At 43.3% G+C, this 24,009-nt stretch overlaps 1 protein-coding gene across 6 annotated transcripts; it reads left to right on the top strand.

Moving 5' to 3' along the window:
- Positions 1-323: 323 nt before the first annotated feature.
- On the top strand, positions 324-23,761 carry cnot1 (CCR4-NOT transcription complex subunit 1). Of its 6 annotated transcripts, none has more exons than XM_020704177.2 (49): positions 324-452; positions 1,932-2,230; positions 3,950-4,057; positions 4,373-4,471; positions 5,288-5,356; positions 5,518-5,572; positions 5,879-6,082; positions 6,164-6,332; positions 6,579-6,705; positions 6,929-7,039; positions 7,812-7,982; positions 8,083-8,210; positions 8,320-8,560; positions 8,649-8,780; positions 8,895-9,017; positions 9,130-9,281; positions 9,363-9,513; positions 9,623-9,836; positions 9,969-10,109; positions 10,564-10,688; positions 10,796-11,082; positions 11,167-11,245; positions 11,344-11,592; positions 11,671-11,811; positions 11,881-12,060; positions 12,477-12,593; positions 12,691-12,801; positions 12,906-12,983; positions 13,066-13,243; positions 13,340-13,473; positions 14,315-14,611; positions 14,711-14,851; positions 14,941-15,045; positions 15,217-15,336; positions 15,530-15,724; positions 15,866-16,008; positions 17,301-17,409; positions 17,557-17,726; positions 18,375-18,606; positions 18,711-18,950; positions 19,021-19,184; positions 19,281-19,398; positions 19,517-19,618; positions 20,292-20,465; positions 21,398-21,547; positions 21,626-21,806; positions 21,884-22,016; positions 22,095-22,229; positions 22,839-23,761. In XM_020704177.2, the coding sequence occupies exons 2-49, from the start codon at positions 2,129-2,131 to the stop codon at positions 22,915-22,917; spliced, it is 7,164 nt and encodes a 2,387-aa protein (XP_020559836.1). In that variant the 5' UTR covers positions 324-452; positions 1,932-2,128; the 3' UTR covers positions 22,918-23,761. The 6 variants fall into 6 exon arrangements, with proteins under 6 accessions (XP_020559836.1, XP_020559837.1, XP_011474668.1 ...); XM_020704178.2 differs by having other exon boundaries at positions 8,649-8,768; positions 11,353-11,592; positions 18,702-18,950; positions 22,839-22,917; XM_011476366.3 differs by having other exon boundaries at positions 9,969-10,094; positions 18,702-18,950; positions 22,839-22,917.
- The last annotated feature ends 248 nt before the right edge of the window (positions 23,762-24,009 follow it).

Genomic DNA, 24,009 nt, shown 5'->3' with positions numbered 1-24,009 from the left:
AATCTCATCCCATTCCTTATCTATCTATCTATCTATCTATCTATCTATCTATCTATCTATCTATCTATCTATCTATCTATCTATCTATCTATCTATCTATCTATCTATCTATCTATCTATCTATCTATCTATCTATCTATCTATCTATCTATCTATCTATCTATCTATCTATCTATCTATCTATCTATCTATCTATCTATCTATCTATCTATTAAATCTGAAGCAAATAAAATAGTTAACGGTCCAGGGGACTGAGGTGTTCACCGGCGAGTACCTGTAAGTCTCGCTAGTCAAGCGCACGCGCTTGTTTGAGACTGGGAGCGCGCGGCGGCGGTGACAGTCGCCATTTTATTTTGAAATTAAAGTGAGGCGGGGGAGCTGCTTCCATTTCGTCAAATTTGTTCTGGGGGATTATCAGGGATGAGGATCTAATTAACTTTTTTGAAAGCACGGTGAGGCTTACAATTTATCGACCACAAATCGGTGGCAGATTTACAACGGAATCAGCGGTTTGAGACGGAGCATGCGCGTTAGCTAGCTTAGCTAGCAGCAAATGGAACGTCTATTTGCTGGAAAACAGCTGTCGTATCAATCTCAAGAAGCCAAGAGTTCAACACTTGAGTTGATTGTGTGGTTCGGTAAACTTTTCTCTATCTTGGTATCCAATTCTAGAACAACGACGATAGTAAAGTAAGTTTTTGTTAGAAGGTAATGCGTGTTGTTTGATAAACGGCGTTTGCAACTAAACTAGCAAGTCCGCAAACTAGTCGGAGCCCGAAGCTAACCTTAAGGTTAATGCTGCCGTCAGCTTTAACAGTCGCGTAAAATCCATTGTTAATCATATTTCTTCGAGGAATAATACTAAAGTGACTATCGAAAGATCGGTAATTTATTATCAAACGACATGAAATGGTAGAAGGGGGAATTCTGAAGTGTTATGTGGCTTTCGCCTCGCTTGAACTGACTCATGTTGCTAACGCTTGCAGCTCCATTATGCTAATTTATTAGCATGTAGCCTTTTTGGAATGTAAAAATGTCAATTTTTAAAACCAGGCATTTCAAAATGTACACGCCAATTTGTAGTTAAGTTCTGACGAGAGGTCAGATTGTCTTGTAAAAGACTAAAATAATGGAAAATGTTTACAAGCCCCTGTTCTTGTTAGCGTTGTTTATCAGTGTCGTGATGGTTGGTTTTGGCCTGTTTAGACTAATATCATGTTAAAGTTGCTACGTTAGTCAACAATCTTATACAATACATATGCATTAAATTTGTCGACATAGATAAACGTAAAGTATAACCATAACATTTGTGGTGTCATGATCCCTTCAAACTTAGAGCTAAAATACGAGCGGCAGGTTAGCAGCTAACCTTTGCTAACCTGTTAGCTTGTTCCTTTGTTTTATTGAGATAAAGTTAAACAGTTGCTTCTTTTTCTGCCTTGACATATTCATTTCTCTTTCTACGTACGGGCTACTTAGCCCTCATATGTTTTTCTTTTTTTATGATGACGAGCTTCATAAAGTTACATTGACTTTTTTTGTTGCACCACGTAAGGCTGTAGGGTTTAGTCCTTGTCCAGGCTGTGCGGTGGCATGGAATCCTTAGTTAAAATGGAACTAACAAAGGTTTTGTACTAGGTGTATCCGTTTTTTCTATGAAGCATTCCTTGAGTTTTTATTTGTATATAAATGGGTAGGTAACTTTATTTCTGGGTATTTTTAGGTCTGATATTTACTTTACTCCGAAATTCAGGCTGTGAGGCCTGCCTGTTTTGATTTGTTCTGAATTTTGTGTTGTGAGTAGTTGGCATGGTGCAAAAATTGTGCTTAGCCCGCTGTAAACTGTTTACTGTCTTTGATGAACAATTTATCAGATAAGCATATATATGTAAATATATATGTGTGTCTTAATGTTTGTTTTCTCATTACAGATGCAGAACCGGATTTTAATTTAAACAACTCTACCTATTAGACTTGGGAACTACAGATCACCATACATAGTTGGACCTCAACATTTGTCACACCTTTTGGGGGGGGGGAGCAGAAGTAACTTATCACTGAAGTGACTAAAGGGGAATAATGGTGATTTTGCGCCGTGCTCGGCCGCCTGCTTCCGCCCCAACCAGCAATGAATCTTGACTCGCTCTCGCTGGCTTTGTCTCAAATCAGCTATCTGGTGGACAATTTAACAAAGAAAAACTATCGAGCCAGCCAGCAAGAAATACAGCATGTGAGTATTGAAACAAATGCATTTTTCCATTTAACATGTCTTCTTGCAGGGCTTATTTCTCAGTGGATTTTAACATTCGTTTATTTTTAATTTAGGTCTAATTTGCCAAAATGTTCTCCAGATCACTGTAAGAAATCTTAACACAGCCTACTCAGGGTTAGAATTATGGCACAACAACTTATGATTATTTTTTTAACCCCTTAAACACTTGAGCTTTACCTCCAGGGTTGATATTCTTTCAACTACCGTAACTCTTCAGCCGTTCACGCAGTATCGCATTCCCGCGGATTCTGATGCAGATAATAGCAGCGCTGCGCTAATATGAAACATGTTACTACTATAAAGTGTTTATGTATTTGATGTAAACCAGCTGATTCTGTCACAAAGAAAAGTGACATTGTTGTTAGGCAACACTTAATGTTAGTAATGTGTTGCATATCGATGTAAAGCCAGTATTAAAACCACATGCGTTAATCGCATAAACAAAGAGTTAGGGTATGTGTTACTTAGGTGTCACCGGCAACATCTCCGGGGTTTAGTCTTTTGCAAATCTGTACGTTTTACTCTGTAAATAAATACTTAAGTTTAAAGATCCCAAATTTTCTTCTTTTTCAGGTTAGTAGCTATTTAAAAAAATCTGCATTCCAAATTTAATATGGTGAAATGCTTTAAAAGCTTAAAAAAAAAACCTTAAGCAATATGTGCAAAACCTTTTTTCCTCCTAAATCTACACTTTGTGAAATGAAAAACCTAACATTCTTATTGACGTTTTGTAGGAAAAATTGAAACAATTATTTAAAAAACAATCACACAAGCCACACATTTGTCCTTTTACACATTGTAAATCTGTAGAAGCTGCTTAACAGTTATTCTTTTAAGTCATGTAAAACGAATTAGCCTAGCCTCAATTTCGTTTCTGCAGACGTGCGATTTATCACTTTATTGAATTCACAAGTTCAGTTTATTAATTTATTTGTCAAATTTCCATTAAAAAACAGTCCGAGACTGTTGACGTAACTAAAGTTTTATTCTAACAAACTTAACCAAAAACTTGTTTTTTTGCCTGAAAAAATCTATCTTTAAAAAAACCCTCAGATGTTTCGATTTAGATAAATAATAAATATTGATTCTATTTTTCCATTTTTTTTAAAACTGCTCCTACTGGTCTCATGTTTGTTCAGTAGATTATTTTAAAAAAAACGGATGAATTGTTTTTAATTGTAGTACAATGCATTGTGGGAGTATACAAGAGACAAGCTGATTGTGTTAGTAAGCTTAATGAAAAACGTAAACATTTTAATTGGATTTGAAATCCTTTTTTCAAACATGTTGAATTGTTAAAGAAATTAGTTAGAAAAATTGGCCTTTGCATCTTCTGTGAACCATTTGGATCAGAACAAACAAAAGTATTACATTTTTCATTGAAAGATAGTTCCTGCATTCCTGATAGATGATTGTATTATCAGGGAATTTAAAAAAAGATAACAGAAAAGATCTGTTGTGTGTATGTATTTGTCAAGAAATAATCCTTTTTCTCAGAAGAATGACCTAAAGATTTGGTCAGCTTGGTCCGTCTGTCTAATCATGTTTTGGATGTTTGTTTGAGCAAAATAAGAAAGCAAAAGGAATTTTCAGTGCTTTCTCCTTGTCTTAGTTGTAACATGTTGCTCAGTCTGCCAGCTGTGGTACAGTTGCTCTAAAACCTTTGTTTGGTTGTAGATTGTAAATCGTCACGGACCTGAGGCAGACAGGCATCTACTACGCTGTCTCTTCTCCCATGTGGATTTCAGTGGCGATGGTAAAAGCAGTGGAAAGGACTTTCACCAGGTAAGCAATTTCACCTTTTTAGAGCATTTACTCGGTTCCCATAATACTCCCATATCTCTGTGTCTTTTCCCATCAGTTAGGGGGTGGGAGGTGTGAAAGGAGTGGGGGGCCCTATTTATTTATTTTTATTTATTTATTTATTTTAATCGTCATGCTTGTTTTTATATTTTGTTGTGTTTTAATGTAAAGCACTTTGTGTTATATTTTTATATGAAAAGTGCTTTATAAATAAAGTTTGATTTGATAATTAATTGACCTTTTTTTTACGTTGAATGTATTTTCTGTCGTTTGCCTGACTGTCCTCTGATTGTTCAGACACAGTTTTTGATCCAGGAGTGTGTGTCGCTGATTTCAAAGCCCAACTTTATCTCCACTCTGTGTTACGCCGTTGACAATCCTCTGCATTACCAGAAGGTAAGAAACGCAAAAGCACACCCATGCACGCACACATTTGTCCTGAAGGGTCAACTTTGCCCATTTAGGCTTGTGTTAAGGACGCTTACAGCTACTCTGTCACAATCAGATGAGATTATGTAACAGTATTGCAGAAAATGAACTATTGCAACACCAGATTTATTTAAAAAAAGCCCATTGTCTGTGGTAAAAAGAATGAAAACGTGAATTTCTTTTATCTTAAATTACTGAGCACATTTTTTAAGACTGATGACCTTAACGTTGTTTTACTTTTAGCTAGTGGTGGAACGGTACACATAGTTGGACCGTGTTTGCATGAAAGGAAAAAACAATTGGATAATGCTGTGTTTCGACATTTATTGTTACACGAAGATAGCGTATGCCACAGTAAAACATCCAATCTGTTAACGCACTTAAAACGGCATCACCCGACTGTAAAAATTGGGTCTACAAGAGAAAAAAATGTGCAAGTTAAAATGTTTTTTTTCTTTTCAGGCCAGTGGTAATTATCCAGTTTTTGGTTCCAGACAGCTAATAGTTGTATTATTTTATACAGCAGATCACTTACATAGGTCAGTTTTATTTATCGTTGTATAAAACCATTAAATGCACTTTGTAAGTGATTTTTTTTCTGCCTTTTTGTACCGAAATAATACAGAAAATGTATCAAACCAAGCCGTATGAAATTCTGAACCGAACCGAATTGAGATTTTAGTGTACCGTTTCACCCCTACTTTTAGCACCTAAAAACATGGTTTTACATTTAAGGATTCCTTCCCAGCTGTGTTGACATGTTGTGCTGGATCTGTCTTTCAGAGTTTAAAACCATCAGCCCACCTTTTCGCTCAGCTCAGTAAAGTTCTCAAGCTCAGCAAGGTCCAGGAGGTGAGTGGGTTCAACCATCAACTGCATTTTACTGATCTCTATTTATAGTCATGACATTATTTTTGATTTAAGGTTGTTTGGACTAAAAAGTTATGTTTTACCAAAATGTTCTTTTTCCAGATGGTTTCCTGTAGAAACTAACATGATTTAATTAATTTCAGGTGATTTTTGGCCTTGCCTTGCTTAGTTCCAGCAACACAGACCTTCGAGGTTTCTGTAAGTGGTTTTGCTTTTCCCTAAACCTTCTGATGTTTAAAGTGTGTCATTTATCTTTGCAATTTAAATGTAGAGACAGTTAAAGGGAAAAGAGAAAATCTGCCATCAGTTATTTTCTTATGTCCTCAATTATGTTCGAATATTTTTCTTTTAACATTCATTAACCTAATAAATGTTTGAATTTTAATCGGCATAGCTATTGGGTTTGTAGAGAATGAGATTATTGGCTTCAGTGTTGGATAACATTTCAGGTGTTGATAATGAAACAAAGAAAGTTTTGAATTTTGAATTGATATTTTGCTATAGCTGCACAGTTCATCAAGCAGAAACTCCCGGACCTCCTCCGCTCATACGTCGACGCAGATCTTGGAGGAAACCAGGAAGGTGGCTTCCAGGATATTCCTATAGAGGTGTTGCACCTGCTGCTTTCCCATCTACTATTCGGTCAGAAGGGGGCCAGTGGGGTAGGGCAGGAGCAGATTGACGCCTTCCTGAAGACCCTTTGCCGAGGTACGAAGGTCCAGTACAATCCATAGACACCTCAGCATCTGTCACTTTGTAGAATCAAACAGAAATGATGCTGTTTTTCAGATTTTCCCCAGGAGCGCTGCCCTGTGGTGCTCGCACCACTTTTGTACCCTGAAAAACGGGACATTCCTATGGACAGGATCTTACCAGACTCGGGGGAGTTGGCCAAGACCACCATGGAGAGTTCTCTTGCCGACTTCATTCAGGAAGTGGGCTATGGCTTCTGTGCTAGGTGAGTTTCTCACTCTAATAAAGCTGACATAATTCCCCCAAAAACAGTCAATCCAGGTTGTGAGTGGCATCCTGCTGTCCTTTCAGATGTAGAACTATTTGGAATGATGGTCTGTGAGAAATGCTGCAGAGCCCTGAAAGCAGTTCTCTATTAGTAACATCCATTAGTCATTTAATTTGACGTCTGTTTGGATCCTCTCAGGAGAAGCTCTGCCACAACAATCAGCTTTAATCTGTTTCTTTCCAGTCTGGATGAATGCAGGAACATAATCCTCCAGTATGGCGTGAGAGAGGTGACTGCCAGCCAGGTAGCCAGGGTCTTGGGGATGATGGCTCGAACTCACTCTGGCCTTACCGATGGCATCTCGCTGCAGGTGAGGCAGCCTCAAAGAGCAAGCAGCCCTCCAACATACTTTGATGATTTAACATAAAAAGAAAAGCTAATCTTAATGCTCTGGAAGTTAATCCAGTGTTTTTGTTATACCAGCTCATAAACTGGATGACTGAATGTTGTTGGTTTGTAGTTCATTTTGTGATTGTCGTAATATTCATTTGGTTGCATCAAGGCCTAATACTTCTGCTGCTTTTCCTCCGTAGTCAATCTCTGCTCCAGGAAGTGGCATATGGAGTGATGGGAAGGATAAGACTGACAGCTCGCAGCCGCATACGTGGAACGTGGAAGTTCTCATTGATATCGTTAAAGAAGTGGTCAGTGAACAGTTTCTGTAAATCCACTTTTTACACATTCACCACCTCAGTCTCTTAGATGTTCAGATCGCAAAACCAACATTTGACCAATGTCCATAGCATGTTTTAAAAAGGAATTATGTTAGTTTTTCATGTTTTATTTTCTAAACTCTTTCAAATACAAGCATATTTGTAGTAGTCTTAATGCTAAACTGTTTTAAGTTGGTTTTAGAGGATTTGGCTCATCTTTACTGTGTTGCTTAGTTTTTTATCTGTCAGTAAAAACAGTTTTATTGGCAGAACATTTTTTTACCCTTCCCAAATACTCTTCTCCTGCTTACGTTACCTTGTGTTTTTCTTTCACCGCCCCGTAATTCAAGCCATTATCTGCAGATCTAATGAGTGGCATGATGTGTGTTAGAGCAGGAAATGAAGAAAACTACCCAAAAAAACCTGTAAAATAATTAGGCCCAATCTCACTGTGATGAGAAACCTGCTGGTTTTCCATTTCTAACATGAAAAGATAACCATCAGGATTTATATCATCTGAGTATTTCTGCTAAATGTCTCAAATTTCACTCTGCATAAGGATATTTTTAGGATTTTGGCGTTACTTCAGTACATCTTCTAGCTCAGGAAAAAGCCCATTCTGAACCAATCCTATTAAGTTAAGCATATTTTTAATGTGTCTAAATGGATCAGAGAGCTCTCACTGTTTAGTTTTTCATTGGAGTCAGAGTGTTTTGATGTCTATTCAGTTTTTGTATTAAGTTGCTGTTTTGGTTCTTTTTAGGATCCCAGCCTGAACTTCAAACAGGTGACTTATGAACTGGACCACCCAGGCTTTACAATTCGTGACAGTAAAGGCCTGCAGATAGTGGTGTACGGTATCCAGAGGGGGCTGGGTTTGGAGGTTTTCCCTGTTGATCTCATCTATCGCCCATGGAAACATGCAGAAGGACAGGTGACTGTGTAGGACATGTGGTAAAAGAACCACATAGGAAGTCTCAGTGGGTTTCTGTGTCACAGCGTTGTGGTCTAACTTGTTTTATTTTCTTCCCCAGTTGTCCTTCATTCAGCACTCCCTGATGAACCCAGATGTGTTCTGCTTTGCGGATTACCCCTGTCACACCGTTGCCATCGACATCCTGAAAGCCCCGCCCGAGGACGACAACAGGGAGATTGCAACATGGTATCCAGACTGTCTCCATTTTTAAGCTGCTGGAGTTCTGAATTCAGAGCTAACGATTGTGAAACAGCAACATGAAAAGATTGTGATGTTGACTGCTTAAACTTTTCAGGAAAAGTCTGGACCTGGTGGAGAGTCTCCTCCGCCTCTCTGAGGTCGGGCAGTACGAGCAGGTGAAGCAGCTCTTCAACTTTCCCATCAAGCACTGCCCAGACATGCTGGTGCTGGCACTGCTGCAGATCTCCACCTCCTGGCACACGCTACGTCACGAGCTCATTTCCACCCTGATGCCCATCTTTCTGGGCAATCACCCCAACTCAGCTATTATACTGCATTATGCCTGGCACGGGCAGGTGGGAGACCCTTTTGTTTCAGCTGTGAATGTTACAGTTGTTCTCGTTTTTTTACGAGACACAAGAATGTATTTTGTTGTCCCCACAGGGGCAGTCTCCTTCCATTCGTCAGCTCATCATGCATTCTATGGCTGAGTGGTACATGAGGGGGGAGCAGTACGACCAGGCCAAGCTCTCACGCATCCTAGACGTGGCCCAGGACCTGAAGGTTAGACTCGATGTAATGAAAACTTTTTAAATTACTCAGCTGCTGCTTGTAGTAGAACTGACACAATATGATATAAAACCACACAAGCCACTAAATTCATTTAACCTGTTGTTTAATTTTTGCCAGTCTTTATCCATGCTGCTGAATGGTACTCCATTTGCCTTTGTTATTGACCTCGCTGCACTTGCCTCTCGCCGTGAATACCTCAAACTTGATAAGTGGCTGACTGACAAAATCAGAGAGCATGGGGTAAGCCTCAGAAGGCAGCTGGGTTCAGATCTTACCAGTCATGTTTGTTGTCTTTGAGTTGTGGCCGTTCGGACCTGTGCGTGACTCTGGTCGTGTGTGTTCTGCGTGACAGGAACCTTTCATCCAGGCGTGTGTGACCTTCCTGAAGAGGCGCTGTCCATCCATCATGGGGGGTCTGGCTCCTGACAAAGATCAGCCCAAAAGTGCCCAGCTCCCCCCAGAGACTTTGGCCACCATGCTTGCCTGTCTACAGACTTGTGCTGGGTGAGAAGATGAATTTACAATCAGAAAACGGATTGACGTGGAGCTTCATGTTTCAATCTTTTGTTTTGTTTTTATGGTCAGGAGTGTGACCCAAGAGTTGTCAGAAACTATCCTTACCATGGTTGCCAACTGCAGCAATGTAATGAATAAAGCTCGACAGCCACCACCGGGGGTAATGCCAAAGGGACGGGCTCCGAGCACAAGCAGCCTCGACGCAATCTCACCGGTGCAGGTATTTCAACGTGAAAGACACATTGAGGAAAAAGTATTTTCATCTTTTAGTTCCGAGTTGGTATTTCTCGTGTCGTTCCTGCCTAATGCTTCCTGCCGCTAATCTGTAGGTGGACCCTCTAACTGGAATGAGCTCCTTGAACCTGGGTGGCACGGCCACTTCCCACACTCAGAGCATACAGGGCTTCCCAGGCTCTCTGGGTTCAGCTTTCAGTAATCCCCAATCCCCTGCAAAAGCCTTTCCACCTCTCACCAACCCCAACCCCAGTACACCATTTGGGGGTATTGGCAGTCTGGCCTCGCAGCTTCCTGGTATGGACTCTGGTACTATGCTTTTTCTTTACTTTCCTTCATAACAAAATTATCATCAGGTCATGGAGCCTGTGTCGGCTCAGAGGGACAACCAATGGTTCAGCAGTTTGGGACTGAGATGATCGGATTTGTTGTTACTTTCAGGTCCTCTGGGCTCCGGCATCGGCCCCGGCATTGCCTCCAGCCTCGGAATGCCGACAGTAAGCACTGACCCTTTCAGCACCAGGAAGATGAGCACACCGGGGCTGAACCCGCCGACCTTTCAGCAGAGTAAGATGAAGGCCTGTAAGTGGTGTTGGTAGTGGTGTGACTGAGAGCCCCGCCCTGCGTTGCTCTGCACTGTATTTCCTCTGGACTAAAAGATTATTCTTTCCCAAATTTTAAAGTCTGTTGCATTTAAATGAACAACATTAAAAGTCTGTTCAGTTTTGAGATTTGGAATTTCATGGCACCATTTGTAAACATAGAGGAAATACAGAACGGTCTTCCATTCCTTGCCTGCTTACGCTGACGCACAAACTTTATGCAGCTGATCTGCTCTCGGGATCAAAAAGAGGTCGGACATCTTTAGTCTCGTAACAAGAACATTTGAAATCATTCTTAAGGCACCTTTTTGATGCCAGATCAGTCTCTTTATTATCAGTCTCGTGCTGGAAATTATTAGTTTTTTTTCCTTTCCGCTTAATGAAAACTTTTTCTGAGAAAAGTCTTTTTTTTTTCTCTCTCTCTCCCTTCTCAGCTGACCTTTCTCAGGTGTGGCCCGAAGCAAACCAGCACTTTAGTAAGGAGATAGACGACGAAGCAAACAGTTACTTCCAGCGAATCTACAACCACCCACCTCACCCAACCATGTCTGTTGATGAAGTAAGCCAAATGATCTTTCCCAGAAATGCTTTTGACTCTTGGTGAAAATCAGCGAAGAATTGTCTCCATGTGGGCTAGTCTCTGAAATTCTGCTGCTCCTGTTGCAGGTGTTGGAGATGCTTCAGAGGTTCAAGGACTCCACCATCAAGCGGGAGCGGGAGGTGTTCAACTGCATGCTTCGGAACCTGTTTGAGGAATACAGATTCTTCCCTCAGTACCCTGACAAGGAGTTGCACATCACTGCCTGTCTGTTTGGGGGCATCATTGAGAAGGGTCTGGTCACATACATGGCTTTGGGTCTGGCACTGCGATATGTTCTTGAAGCCTTACGGAAACCGTACGGATCCAAAATGTATTACTTTGGAATTGCAGCTTTGGACCGGTTCAAAAACAGGTACTACAGGGTTGTTCTATGATTTATTTTCCTGGCAAATTGTATTGCAAGTGTACTTCCTATCTGAATTGTTTTTGCTTTTAGACTTAAGGATTACCCTCAGTATTGTCAACACTTGGCCTCAATTGCTCACTTCTTGCAGTTTCCACATCATCTGCAAGAGGTAACCGGGTTTCTTCAATCCTTTCGTTTTCCAGCCGAGTGTTTCTCCTACTTTTTCAGATTGATTTAAACTCTGGCTCTGCCTCTTTAAATATCCTGTGCGTGCAGTATATCGAGTATGGCCAGCAGTCACGGGACCCCCCGGTGAAGATGCAGGGCTCCATCACCACTCCTGGCAGCATGGCTCTCGCACAAGTCCAAGCCCAGTCGCAGCAGTCTGCCGGCCTCAAGGCGCCACAACCGGGCCAGGCCAGCACTCTTGTTACCACGACAACAACTACAACCACAGTAGCCAAGCCGACCACCATCACAAGACCAACAACCAGCAGCTTCAAGAAGGACATGCCTGTACGTTCCCCTCTGTGAACAAGTTCAATCGTACTGAGATAGAACTATGAGGGTAACTGTCTCTGTCCCGACCTGCAGCCTTCCATAAACACTACCAACATCGATACGCTGCTGGTGGCCACGGACCAGACGGAAAGGATTGTGGAGCCTCCAGAGAACGTCCAGGAGAAGATCGCTTTCATCTTCAACAACCTTTCTCAGTCCAACATGACTCAAAAGGTAGTGACAGGCAAGTTGTGCGCCGCTGCTTCAATATATCCCTGCTCTGATGGCCTCTACACTTCCCAGGTGGAGGAGCTGAAGGAGACGGTGAAGGAGGAGTTCATGCCCTGGGTGTCTCAGTACTTGGTGATGAAGCGAGTCAGCATCGAGCCCAACTTCCACAGTCTCTATTCCAACTTTTTGGACACACTGAAGAACCCAGAGTTTGTTAAGATGGTTCTCAATGAAACTTATAGGAACATCAAGGTGGGTTTATAAATCACCCATTATTATTCACATTTTAATCTTTGGAATGAAAGTGGTCCCTCACTTTTTTACAGTTCACCTTTGCTTTGATGTTTATTTTACACTGCTATGTTCTGATTGGCTGTTGACCTTGTCGATCTTATTGTTCTACAAAGTGTGAAAATGTTAATGTCTGAGAAAAGATTACAGTGTGGAGTGAGGGGTTTCACAGCCGTAAAAAAGTCTTAATTATTGAAAAAATGAAGTTGACTTTCACTCAGCGTGGGTTATTTTTAGAACGTGACTCCTGTGGTAAATGAGGAAAGCCCTCTATTGGTTTTAAATAAACCTTTATGTCAGTTTTAGTCACCTCTGTCATTGTCGTGCATCTGTTTCTGATGGTCAAGATTATCCGACGTTACCCGTTTGATTGACAGGTGCTTCTGACGTCAGACAAGGCAGCTGCTAATTTCTCGGATCGCTCCCTGCTGAAGAACCTGGGTCACTGGTTGGGCATGATCACTCTGGCCAAAAACAAGCCTATTCTTTACACAGTAAGAGCTTGTTGACATCTGCCCTTTTGTCAAAGAATAAAGTGTTGAGGTTTTCTGTTGAAGAGCAAAGTGATTGTATTTTTTTTTTTTTTTCCAGGATCTGGAACTCAAATCTTTGTTACTGGAAGCTTATGTGAAAGGCCAGCAAGAGCTGCTCTATGTGGTCCCTTTTGTGGCCAAAGTTTTAGAGTCAAGTCTTAGGAGCATGGTGAGGGACCCAGAACTCACAAGCAGAGAAGCTTTCATTAGTATATGAGGGGGGAAACCGGTTCATTTACAAGATTTTCTATGTGTTTTTCTTCTCTGCTGCAGGTTTTCAGGCCTCAGAATCCTTGGACCATGGCCATTATGAATGTTCTCGCTGAGCTCCATCAGGAACATGACCTCAAGGTATTGGGTTGCTCCTGGTTGGAGTGTATTTCACAGTCTAGCTGCTGCAGGGGTTGAACTTTTTTTCTTTTTTTTCTTCCAGCTGAATTTAAAGTTTGAGATTGAAGTTCTGTGTAAGAACTTGTCTCTGGACATCAATGACCTGAAGCCTGGAAATCTGCTGAAGGACAAAGAGAAGCTGAAGATGCTGGAAGAGCAGCTGTCTGCACCAAAGAAGGAGTCCAAGCCTCCTGAGGAAATGCTGCCTGTTTCAACCACAGGTTGTGCATCCTGTGCTTTCTTCATCAGTCAGTCCTATCCTCAGTGCCGGTTCAGCCGGTTGGGTTAGCGGTGACGGTTTCCTGTTTCCTTTGCAGCTCCTCCCTCCACCCCAGCTGCAACCACCACCACCTGCACAACCACGGGGCCTCCCACCCCACAGTTCAGCTACCACGACATCCATGTGTACTCCCTTTCTGGCCTGGCCCCTCACATTAATGTAAACGTTAACGTAAGTGAAACTGTCCTCTCCTCAATCTGTGACAGTCCAACTTTAAACCGGTCCGTGTTTACCTCTAGGCACGGAACAGATTGTTAGCATAGCATCATAGCGTTAGCGTCAAATGACAGCGCTGTCTCCATGTCTACACTTTTTATTCATCTGTCTGTGTATCCTCCAATTCTGACTGGATGCTGTTAAAAACTGCCCCGTGTTCTGCTGTTTCATCAGCTTAAACTAAAGCACACAGGTGAATGGATTTCTCTCGAGCGTCTGTTCATCACGTGTGCAGATGGTAGAGGAGTAGAAGACATAAGAAATTCACCTAAAGGATAGCAAATTAAAATGAAGTTTACGCAAACGTTTATTCGCCATTTGTTGACTAACCCTCTAACGTTTACTCACCAAAGTGGAGAAAAAGCTTGCAACTGGCAAGTGTTACTTTCAGACACTTCAAAATAAAAGTAAAATTGCATTAGACTCATTCTTCTATTAAGAAAAAGTTGTATTGCAATATATGCAATTATCGTTTTATTGCCCAGTCCTAGTTTGAAGTGAAAGGACCTTCTTCCCTTTCCTCACTCTTTTCTACTAAAAAAAACTTTCCAAATAAAACTTCCTTCAGAATCAGATTAGAAAAAAAACGGGAAAATGTTGAGTTTTTTTTTTTTGTTTCGTTTCTGTGGGCTGGTACCAACTGTCGGCTGTAGCTCCTCCCCACCTGTTGTTTGTGCATCATCCTATTAGATGTGTAGTCTCTGTGCGGTTTAGATGGGCCAAGCAAATCAAAAAGCATCCAAATCTCCAATGTCTTTAGTTCTGCTGTTTCTCATGTGTGCCTGCCTGCTGTCAGATCCCTCTGCTGCAGGCGCACCCCCAGCTGAAGCAGTGTGTGAGGCAGTCAGTGGAGCGGGCGGTCCAGGAGCTGGTGCACCCTGTGGTGGATCGCTCCATCAAAATCGCCATGACGACCTGCGAGCAGATCATCAGGAAGGACTTCGCCCTGGATTCAGAAGAGTCTCGCATGCGTGTTGCCGCCCACCACATGATGAGGAACCTCACGGCAGGCATGGCCATGATCACCTGCCGTGAGCCGCTGCTCGTGAGCATCGCCACCAATCTGAAGAACAGCTTTGCTGCGGCGCTTCGGGTACGCCGAGTTCCTGCACAATCTTTTTGAAACGCAAAACTGTTTTCTCTGCTCTTTTCTTTTTTAACTCACTGAGTTTGAATTTATGGGTTCTGTTAGGCTCCAACCCCCCAGCAGAGGGAAATGATGGAGGAAGCTGCAGCCAGGGTCGCTCAGGACAACTGTGAACTGGCATGCTGCTTCATTCAGAAAACTGCTGTGGAGAAGGCTGGCCCAGAGATGGACAAAAGGCTGGCTACGGTGAGGGATTTAAAATATTCTCATTTCTTTGTTCACATTTTTATCAAAACAATTGAGCCCTATTTTAACATCTACTCTGATGTCTGTAGGAGTTTGAGCTGAGGAAACATGCTCGCCAGGAGGGACGGCGCTACTGTGATCCCGTTGTCCTGACCTACCAGGCTGAGCGGATGCCTGAACAGATCAGGCTGAAGGTGAAATCATGATGACGTCTAATTATGAATCATTAAAATAAGCCGTAGTTTAAAAGTAGTCGTCTTTTTTTCTTCTTCCCCTTAACGTTTTTATTTCTCAAAGCTGGAAAATTTCAGAGATTGTGTCTGATCAGCAGTTTTTATGAGACACGACGGGCTCGTGTGTTGCAGGTGGGAGGAGTCGACCCCAAACAGCTGGCTGTTTATGAGGAGTTTGCCAGAAACATCCCGGGTTTCCTGCCGAGCAACGATCTTTCACAGCCCACTGGCTTCCTGGCTCAACCCATGAAGGTGAGGTCATTTCCTGTGTCCGTCAAGGAAAAAAAAAAGTCCTAACCGTCATTCAGAAGCTGAAATATTGAATGTTTTTCCCTTTTCTTTCTGAAAAAAGAAACACATTTATTTTTGATATTCAGCTCTGTATTTTCTTTTGACAGACGAACCAGAAACATGTTTTTGACTCCATCCCTCTCTTGTGTTTCAGCAACAGGCATGGGCCACTGATGACGTGGCTCAGATCTATGACAAGCTAATTGCAGACATGGAGCAGCATCTTCACGCCATCCCTCCAACTCTCACCATTAACCCTCTGACTCAGGCTCTGCGCAGCCTGCTGGAGTCCGTGGCCTTGGCCAGGAACTCCAGGGATGGCATTGCTGCTCTTGGGCTGCTGCAGAAGGTGCGACTCTTGCAGCTCTGTGTCAAAACAGCTTCACAATCCAAGTCTCTCTGGCAAAAAACACCCGAGCTCCACTGACTTTAGAAATGTTTCTTCTGAAAGTCACGCATTCATATCGATTTGTTTGCTCTGCCCCTCCAGGCTGTGGAAGGACTCCTGGATGCTACAAGTGGTGCTGATGCAGATTTGCTGCTTCGCTACAGAGAGTGCCACCTGCTGGTGCTGAAAGCCCTGCAGGACGGACGAGCTTATGGACCACAGTGGTGCAATAAACAGATCACAAGGTGAGGGATTGAACTGGCTTGGTGGTGCAGTCATGTGGTTACCTTAACTGAGGAGCGATTATAGTTTTTATTTGAGGAATTCAGGGAAAAAAAGACCAGGAAGTGGGGGGCTCAGAAAGGAAAATAGGAGCAGGACTCCACATGCAGTAACTTGATTAAAGAGAACTTTAGTTCCAAAAGCAGAGCATGAACACACAGGAAAGGAAAGGAAAAGCCTCTGCAACAAGAGATAGAAGCAAACATGGAACCAGACACACAAAGAACTATCGGACTACTGTCGTTGCAGCATCTTTAGGCATAAGAATATTTATCCTCAGCCGTAACACGAAAAGAAGCAAAGAGCCAAAGGCATGATCAGAGGACGGGCCACCCAGATCCAACCCAAGTGAACAAAGCTTTATCTCTTCATCTTAATTTATTTGTGAGCTGCAGCTTCCTGTGAATTAACCCCTTTCTCGCCAGTCGCCAAATTAAAATCACTTTTATCAGACAGAATCTCAGACTTAATGACTTTGTTTTTCAGTTGTTTTTATACAAGCACTGAAAATGTAGCAGCATCAATTAACAGCTGCTCAGATGTGAATTCATCAAACCTCTATGATCAGAATAACAATGGTCCCTCATTATTTCCTAGTTCAATTATTGAGATATTGCTGTTGGACCGTTTTTTTTCTTTAGTGCAATTTGGCCTGCTTTGTTATCTTTATTTTTTAACACTGTCCTGTGTTCTGTACCTCAATTGGCTGTACAATTTACATTAAGATTAACTTTATTAATCCCCGTAGGGAAATTCAGTTGTAGCAGCGCCATAAAATAAATTCAAAATATAGAGGGAAGAAAGATGTACAAGCAGAACTCTCAAAACCCCCGTGTACATGGACAGTCATGGCTGCCAGATGAATTGTAGCATCTGATGGCAGGAATGACTTTCTGTACATAAATCTTTAATAGCGAGCAGATAGTTTTCATTCTATAATACTGAGGCTTTTTTCCTGCAAAGGTTGGAACTTTAAGAGTTTAAACAAAAATGTTCATGTGGAAAGAAAAAAAAAAGATGGAAGCATGTAAAGGGACCTTTCCCCGGACCGTCACACTGCCCTACAAGAACAAAACTAGAAAGATAAAAAAGAAAACTAGAGTTGGATTTAATCAAAAGATCTGAGTGTTCCTAAATGTAAAGGAAAAATAGGCCCACAGCTTTTCCTGCATTCATTCTAGTCTTTTTAATGGTAATGTTGGACAAAGCAGCATCCAGAGAAAAATGTAAAGTTGTAACCTGATGCGTGTTTCAGGTGTCTGATTGAATGTCGGGATGAATACAAATACAACGTGGAGGCAGTCGAGCTTCTGATCAGGAACCATTTAGTGAACATGCAGCAGTATGACGTGCATCTGGCGCAGGTAACCTGTTGTTTGTCGGTTCACATTTCTTAAACGTTTAGATTTTCTGTAGTAAAGGAAAAAATAAAACCAGATTCAGGGATTTCCTGCACATCATCTGAGCTCCTGTGACTTCAACGTTTGCTGCTGCTTTTATTTTGTTTTCAGTCGATGGAGAACGGATTGCACTACATGGCCGTCGCTTTCGCCATGCAGTTAGTGAAGCTGCTGCTGGTGGACGAGCGCAGCGTCAGCCACGTCACCGAGGCCGACCTCTTCCAGACCATCGAGACTTTAATGAGAACCTGTGCTCACTCCAGAGCCAACGCTCCAGAGGGGTGAGGAAGATGGATAGAAATGCCTTTAACTGTCACTAGCCACGTGTACAATGAGATTAAAGCATAGCCAGTGCAAAAACGACATAATGTAAGCATGATATGAACATGTAGGTTATGTGCAAATTTCATTTTATTGCAGATAAGAAAAAACAAAGGCCATTGTGACAGTGAGGAAGTAGAAAATATTAAATGTAAAAAATAAATGCATAAATATACATGTGCATCTATGTATACATAGGTGTGTTCCAGCATAGAGTGTAATCAGGACACTTGGGAATTGAGAAAGAAGACGTTTTTGAATCGGTTTGGGTTCAGGTGCATCTGTAGGTCAACAGGTCAAACAGATCAGAGTCCTAGACGATGAGTTTTGCTCTGCTATGGCAGTGGGAAGTGTGAATGTCAACTGATGGTCTTCTGAGTTGCAGCAGCTTTCACGCCCCCCTACAAACCCTCCTTAATTCAAGCTTTTGCTAATGTCCGTTATGCTTCACATTTGAAAACTGTAAATGACTCCTTGTCTGAAGGTTAATTTACACATTAAGAATTAAATATTTTCAGATAGGCTCTTCTGTTACAATGAGGCTCTTTTCTCTTAGATTTCATGCAGAAACTGATGGCATGCAATTCTTTTCCTCTTCTCGCCTCTAGTCTTCCCCAACTGATGGATGTTGTCCGCTCAAACTATGAAGCCATGATGGAGCGTGCCCACGGCGGGCCCAACTTTATGATGCACTCTGGGATCTCACAGGCGTCAGAGTACGACGATCCTCCGGGGCTGCGGGAGAAGGCCGAGTACCTCCTGAGGGAATGGGTCAACCTGTATCACTCGGCTGCTGCAGGCAGAGACAGCACCAAAGCTTTCTCCGCCTTCGTGGGCCAGGTTACCGCTCATCCTCCGTTTCCAAGTTCAGCAAACAGTTGACCTCATTTCCAGTGGTCCTGGTTTTAATGGTTCCTCTGGGTTTTTCCCTCCAGATGCATCAGCAAGGAATCTTGAAGACGGATGACCTGATCACACGATTCTTCCGGCTGTGCACAGAAATGTGTGTGGAGATCAGCTACCGCGCTCAGGCTGAGCAGCAGCACAACCCGGCAGCCAGTGCAGCCATCATCAGAGCCAAGTGTTACCACAACCTGGACGCCTTTGTGCGGCTCATCGCCCTGCTGGTCAAGCACTCTGGAGAGGCCACCAACACCGTCACCAAGATCAATCTCCTCAACAAGGTGCACACACGAGCAGAGGAGTGGAGACACGTTTGTGACGGACACGTCATAACACAGGTGGTTGTTACAGGTGCTGGGGATCGTAGTCGGTGTGCTCATCCAGGACCATGACGTCCGTCAGACAGAGTTCCAGCAGCTTCCATACCATCGCATTTTCATCATGCTGCTGCTGGAGCTCAACGCCCCAGAACACGTCCTGGAGACCATCAACTTCCAGACCCTCACTGCCTTTTGGTGAGACATCATGGAATCTGATCTCGTTCCGCGCTGTGAAACGTAAGCAGGAAGGTGTTTCTCATCCAGAAACCAAAAACCTGATTTGTTCTGCAGCAATACCTTCCACATCCTGAGACCCACCAAAGCGCCGGGCTTTGTGTACGCCTGGCTGGAGCTCATCTCCCACCGCATCTTCATCGCCAGGATGCTTGCACACACACCGCAGCAGAAGGTTGGAGCAGAACTTTTTATTATATTTTTGTTTTTTATTCATCTGTTTTAAATTTAAACCTGTCATGATTTTTTTCTTTCTTTGTTTTTTAAATCCTTAACACACCAATGTGTTCCAGGGCTGGCCCATGTATGCACAGCTGCTCATCGATCTCTTCAAGTACCTTGCCCCTTTCCTGAGGAATGTAGAACTCAACAAACCTATGCAAATTCTCTACAAGGTACGCACAAGTCCTTTACAAAACACTTTAGTTCAAAACGACTCTACCATAAGGAAGACCATGAAACTCTACCAGAGACTTTAACCTGTGCTGTACTTGATTTATATATATAAATGCACAGAGAAAAACAGCAACAAGATTGTTGGATTTGTCAGTGTAAAGGGTAAAGTTTTTTTCATTAGATTCAGTAACACAAAAACCTCGACTAAAGCTCTGAACTTTTTTTGGTTGGATGAATCAAATGTTCATGACTTGGACTGAAGCAGCATCATAAGACAACTGCTTGTCAGTCATGAACCTTGACTTCACTACAAGAATCGACCCTGATGAAGCTGAAGTAGATTTTGTTGTCGGGCTGTGAAAATAATGAGCTCAGTCTAGCAAAGGTTTAGCTGAAGACAGAATTCATTCAATCATCCAGAGATGTTTATAGGCGTACTGGTATCATCTGACTAGAGGGACGACATGAGACCCATGGTAGCAGATGAACTGTCCTAAAAAAATAAAAAAGGGTTGGACTCCAACAGTGAGCCCTGGGGTACACCTTTAAAGATGCAACAAGATAAAGTTAGCTTTGCTGCTGGGGGTCACAGGTATTGGGTTAAAGGTTTGCTGGCACTCTCTCAGGCATCTGTCTGATCTCTGATGTCGCGTCTTCTGTCCTGTGGTTCAGGGCACGCTGCGAGTCCTCCTTGTCCTGCTGCACGACTTCCCAGAATTCCTGTGTGATTACCATTACGGCTTCTGTGATGTCATCCCACCCAACTGCATCCAGCTCCGCAACCTCATCCTCAGTGCCTTCCCACGCAACATGAGGCTCCCTGACCCGTTCACCCCCAACCTGAAGGTAAGAGAGCCCCGACTGTGCCTGTCATTCAGAACCATCACTCCGATCTTACAGACCCATTCCGTCAACATGTCCTTGTGGCACTTTTCTCCTGATTGACGACGTGTACAAAGAAAATGAAGATTATAATTGCATTTATGAAGTTATGTTCACACCGCCCCCGGCAACACGTGTTCATTTTGAATGAAAAGTCTGGGTAAACCAGCGGTTTGGTCTTCCGTGTTCAAAACTCTCGCTTAGCTAACCAAGTTTCTACCACGGTTGTACGTATAAAATACGTGACCATTGAACGCACATTGCAAGTTAAACCAGTTGAACTTGGACCAATCAGGGACTCAGATTTGGTAGTAACGTAAGGATGGGGTCCTTTTTAATTCACAGAAGTGCCAACGGTATGAAAATTGATCATGGAAGAGAAATAGATAATTGGGGTTTGTGCCCGACCGGAATTTTATGACACAGAGTCGGAAAACCGATTCCACATTTCACACCAAGCCTGTTCCAACTGTAGGTGTCGGAGATACGGAAACATGAGTAAGAAGCCCCTCCCTGCTTGTCCAGTGTGAACACCATGGGCTAAAATGTGCATTGCAAATGTGCAGAAAGTACCATCTAGACGAGCGTCACATGGATCCGTAACTGAAGTGTTTCTTTATTTAAATTATTGTGAATCCCAATCAGACAAAAAAAGTCCCATGTGCGGGGCACAAGCTGTCTGCCCCACTCTGCTTCACAACAGCGAGGAAGTGAATTTCTAATTAACTACTGCTGCTCTACAGAAACTAAGTCCTAGAAAACAACAGTTTTTTTGATGTGGGCTAAATACTGCATAAGTATAATTAAAAAAAACACTGGGAATGCTTTGAAAATAGATCAAAAGACGATGGGATTGGCACTTCAACCTGTCTGACATGACGCCCATCCCCCCACAGGTGGACATGCTGAGTGAGATCAACATTGCTCCCCGAATCCTCACCAACTTCACGGGCGTGATGCCCTCTCAGTTTAAGAAGGATCTGGACTCGTACCTGAAGACGCGCTCTCCGGTTACCTTCCTCTCTGAGCTGCGCAGCAACCTGCAGGTAGAACCAGAACCAGAACCTTCTGCTACAAAAACTGTTTTCACAGCGGCTGAGGTTTCTGTGAACTCTGCCTGGCAGGTGTCAAACGAACCAGGAAACCGCTACAACATTCAGCTGATCAACGCCTTGGTGTTGTACGTGGGCACACAGGCCATCGCTCATATTCACAACAAGGGCAGCACCCCCTCAATGAGCACCATCACCCACTCTGCACACATGGACATCTTCCAGAACCTGGCTGTGGACCTGGACACTGAGGGTTTGTTTGGGTCTGGCTGACTTTTGGAGCATTCTCGTTGCCTCTCTCCTCACATCTCTGCTTTTGTGATTTTTCAGGGCGATACTTGTTTTTGAACGCCATCGCCAATCAGCTGCGCTACCCCAACAGCCACACCCATTATTTCAGCTGCACCATGCTGTACCTGTTCGCTGAGGCCAATACTGAGGCCATCCAGGAGCAGATCACCAGGTGGGGAGGTCCCGTCCTGTCCCGTCCTGATGTGTGAACACCGGATGTCCTGTTAATCGTAGGCTCTCTGGTTCTCAGGGTTCTGTTGGAGAGGCTGATCGTGAACAGGCCTCATCCGTGGGGGCTCCTTATCACCTTCATCGAGCTCATCAAGAACCCTGCCTTTAAGTTCTGGAGTCACGACTTTGTGCACTGTGCCCCCGAGATCGAGAAGTAAGTTCACCACCCCAGGTTCAGGTCCGGTTTGTGGGCGCTTGCGTTCACCTGTCCGTCTGCGTTCACCTGTCCGTCTGCGTTTACCTGTCCGTCTGCGCTAACCTGTCCGTCTGCGTTCACCTGTCTGTCTGCGTTCACCTGTCTGTCTGCGTTCACCTGTCCGTCTGCGTTTACCTGTCCGTCTGCGCTAACCTGTCCGTCTGCGTTCACCTGTCCGTCTGCGTTCACCTGTCCGTCTGCGATTACCTGTCCGTCTGCGCTAACCTGTCCGTCTGCGTTCACCTGTCCGTCTGCGTTCACCTGTTCGTCTGCGTTCACCTGTCCGTCTGCGTTTACCTGTCCGTCTGCGTTTACCTGTCCGTCTGCGTTTACCTGTCCGTCTGCGTTTACCTGTCCGTCTGCGTTCACCTGTCCGTCTGCGTTCACCTGTCCGTCTGCGTTCACTTGTCCGTCTGCGTTTACCTGTCCGTCTGCGTTCACCTGTCCGTCTACGTTTACCTGTCCGTCTGCGTTCACCTGTCCGTCTGCGAATACCTGTCCGTCTGCGTTCACCTGTCCGTCTGCGAATACCTGTCCGTCTGCGTTAACCTGTCCGTCTGCCCCCAGGCTGTTCCAGTCCGTCGCCCAGTGCTGCATGGGGCAGAAACAGGCCCAGCAGGTAATGGAGGGCACCAGTGCCAGCTAGCCTGCGCAGCCACCAGCTAGCCTGCGCAGCCACCAGCTCAAAGCACCCGGGAGAGAAATTCGTGGCCTTGACCCGCCCCGCCCCCCCAGCACACGGACCCCCCCCACTTCACCGTTGGCACTGGACAAAACCGGCTCCTGCAGTCGTGAAATGTGAATGGAAGGACTGCTGCTCACGGATTTAAAGAGATTTTTTTTTCTTCTTTTTTTTAAGCTTTTCCCGTTAAGCTTGAGTTGAGAGGACAGATGTGAGCTTATTTTGACCATTGATGTAAATATTGAAGAAGAAAAGGGAGAGCAGGGAAGTGGATGGATGGATTTGGCTGCACATGTCAAATGTGTCCTGGTCTGTACAGAACATTTACTACCAAAGTCCTCAGTTCCTTCCCTCCAACACAAGTCTTTTTTTTTTTCTTGTTTTGTTTTTTTGAGAGGTGAACGGTAGTTACCAAAAAAAGAAAAGAAAAAAAACAACTGTCTGATATAATTTTTTCTTTGGTTCCTGATATTTTCTAGAGTAAGACTGATATTAAGATCTCCTGTTTGTGGTGGGTGGGGGGGGCTTCTCATGGTTTTTCCAGTCGATGTGGCCTCTGGAGGTCTCTCCCTGGCAGTTGTAAAATTGTGCAAAGTGATGAAAACATCCTAACTTGACAATTTGTATAAAGATCCAAATGGAAGAACAATAATAGAAGGACCAATACAGGCCATTTTGTAACATTTTGAATGTTTTGTAAATGTATTGGTCCATGTGTTGTATTTTGTAGTTCTTTCTAGTTTGCCTTTTGTTCTTGCTACTTAATTGCAGTATGCATACATACAGGAAATAAAACATTTGAACTGCACATCACACGTGTGTTTTCTGAGCCCATCACACTTGCTCTTTTATAAATCAGCAACTTCAGTTAGTTACCTTATTTTCCTTAAACTCAACAGTTATTTTCTGTGAAACTTTTCTGAAGACGTACAATAAACTACAGCCGCACATAACTGGACAATATTTTAATTCGCAATATTGATCCCTAATATCGCAAATTGCGAGTTTTTCCTCGGATCGTTCAGCCCCACTCAGAAGCTTCTTTTTTTTTGTGCA

The sequence above is a fragment of the Oryzias latipes genome, chromosome 6, assembly GCF_002234675.1.
Source record: "Oryzias latipes chromosome 6, ASM223467v1".
NCBI lineage: Eukaryota > Metazoa > Chordata > Actinopteri > Beloniformes > Adrianichthyidae > Oryzias > Oryzias latipes.
This window is presented reverse-complemented; position numbering and strand designations above follow the sequence as displayed.

Bases quoted from the DNA above. Each gene is read 5' to 3' on its own strand.
- cnot1 (XM_020704176.2), top strand. From the start codon at position 2,129: ATGAATCTTGACTCGCTCTCGCTGGCTTTGTCTCAAATCAGCTATCTG. The intron at 13,474-14,314 runs GTAAGTGAAACT...GCCTGCTGTCAG, and splicing joins ACATTAATGTAAACGTTAAC to ATCCCTCTGCTGCAGGCGCA. The intron at 22,017-22,094 runs GTGGGGAGGTCC...TCTGGTTCTCAG, and splicing joins ATCCAGGAGCAGATCACCAG to GGTTCTGTTGGAGAGGCTGA.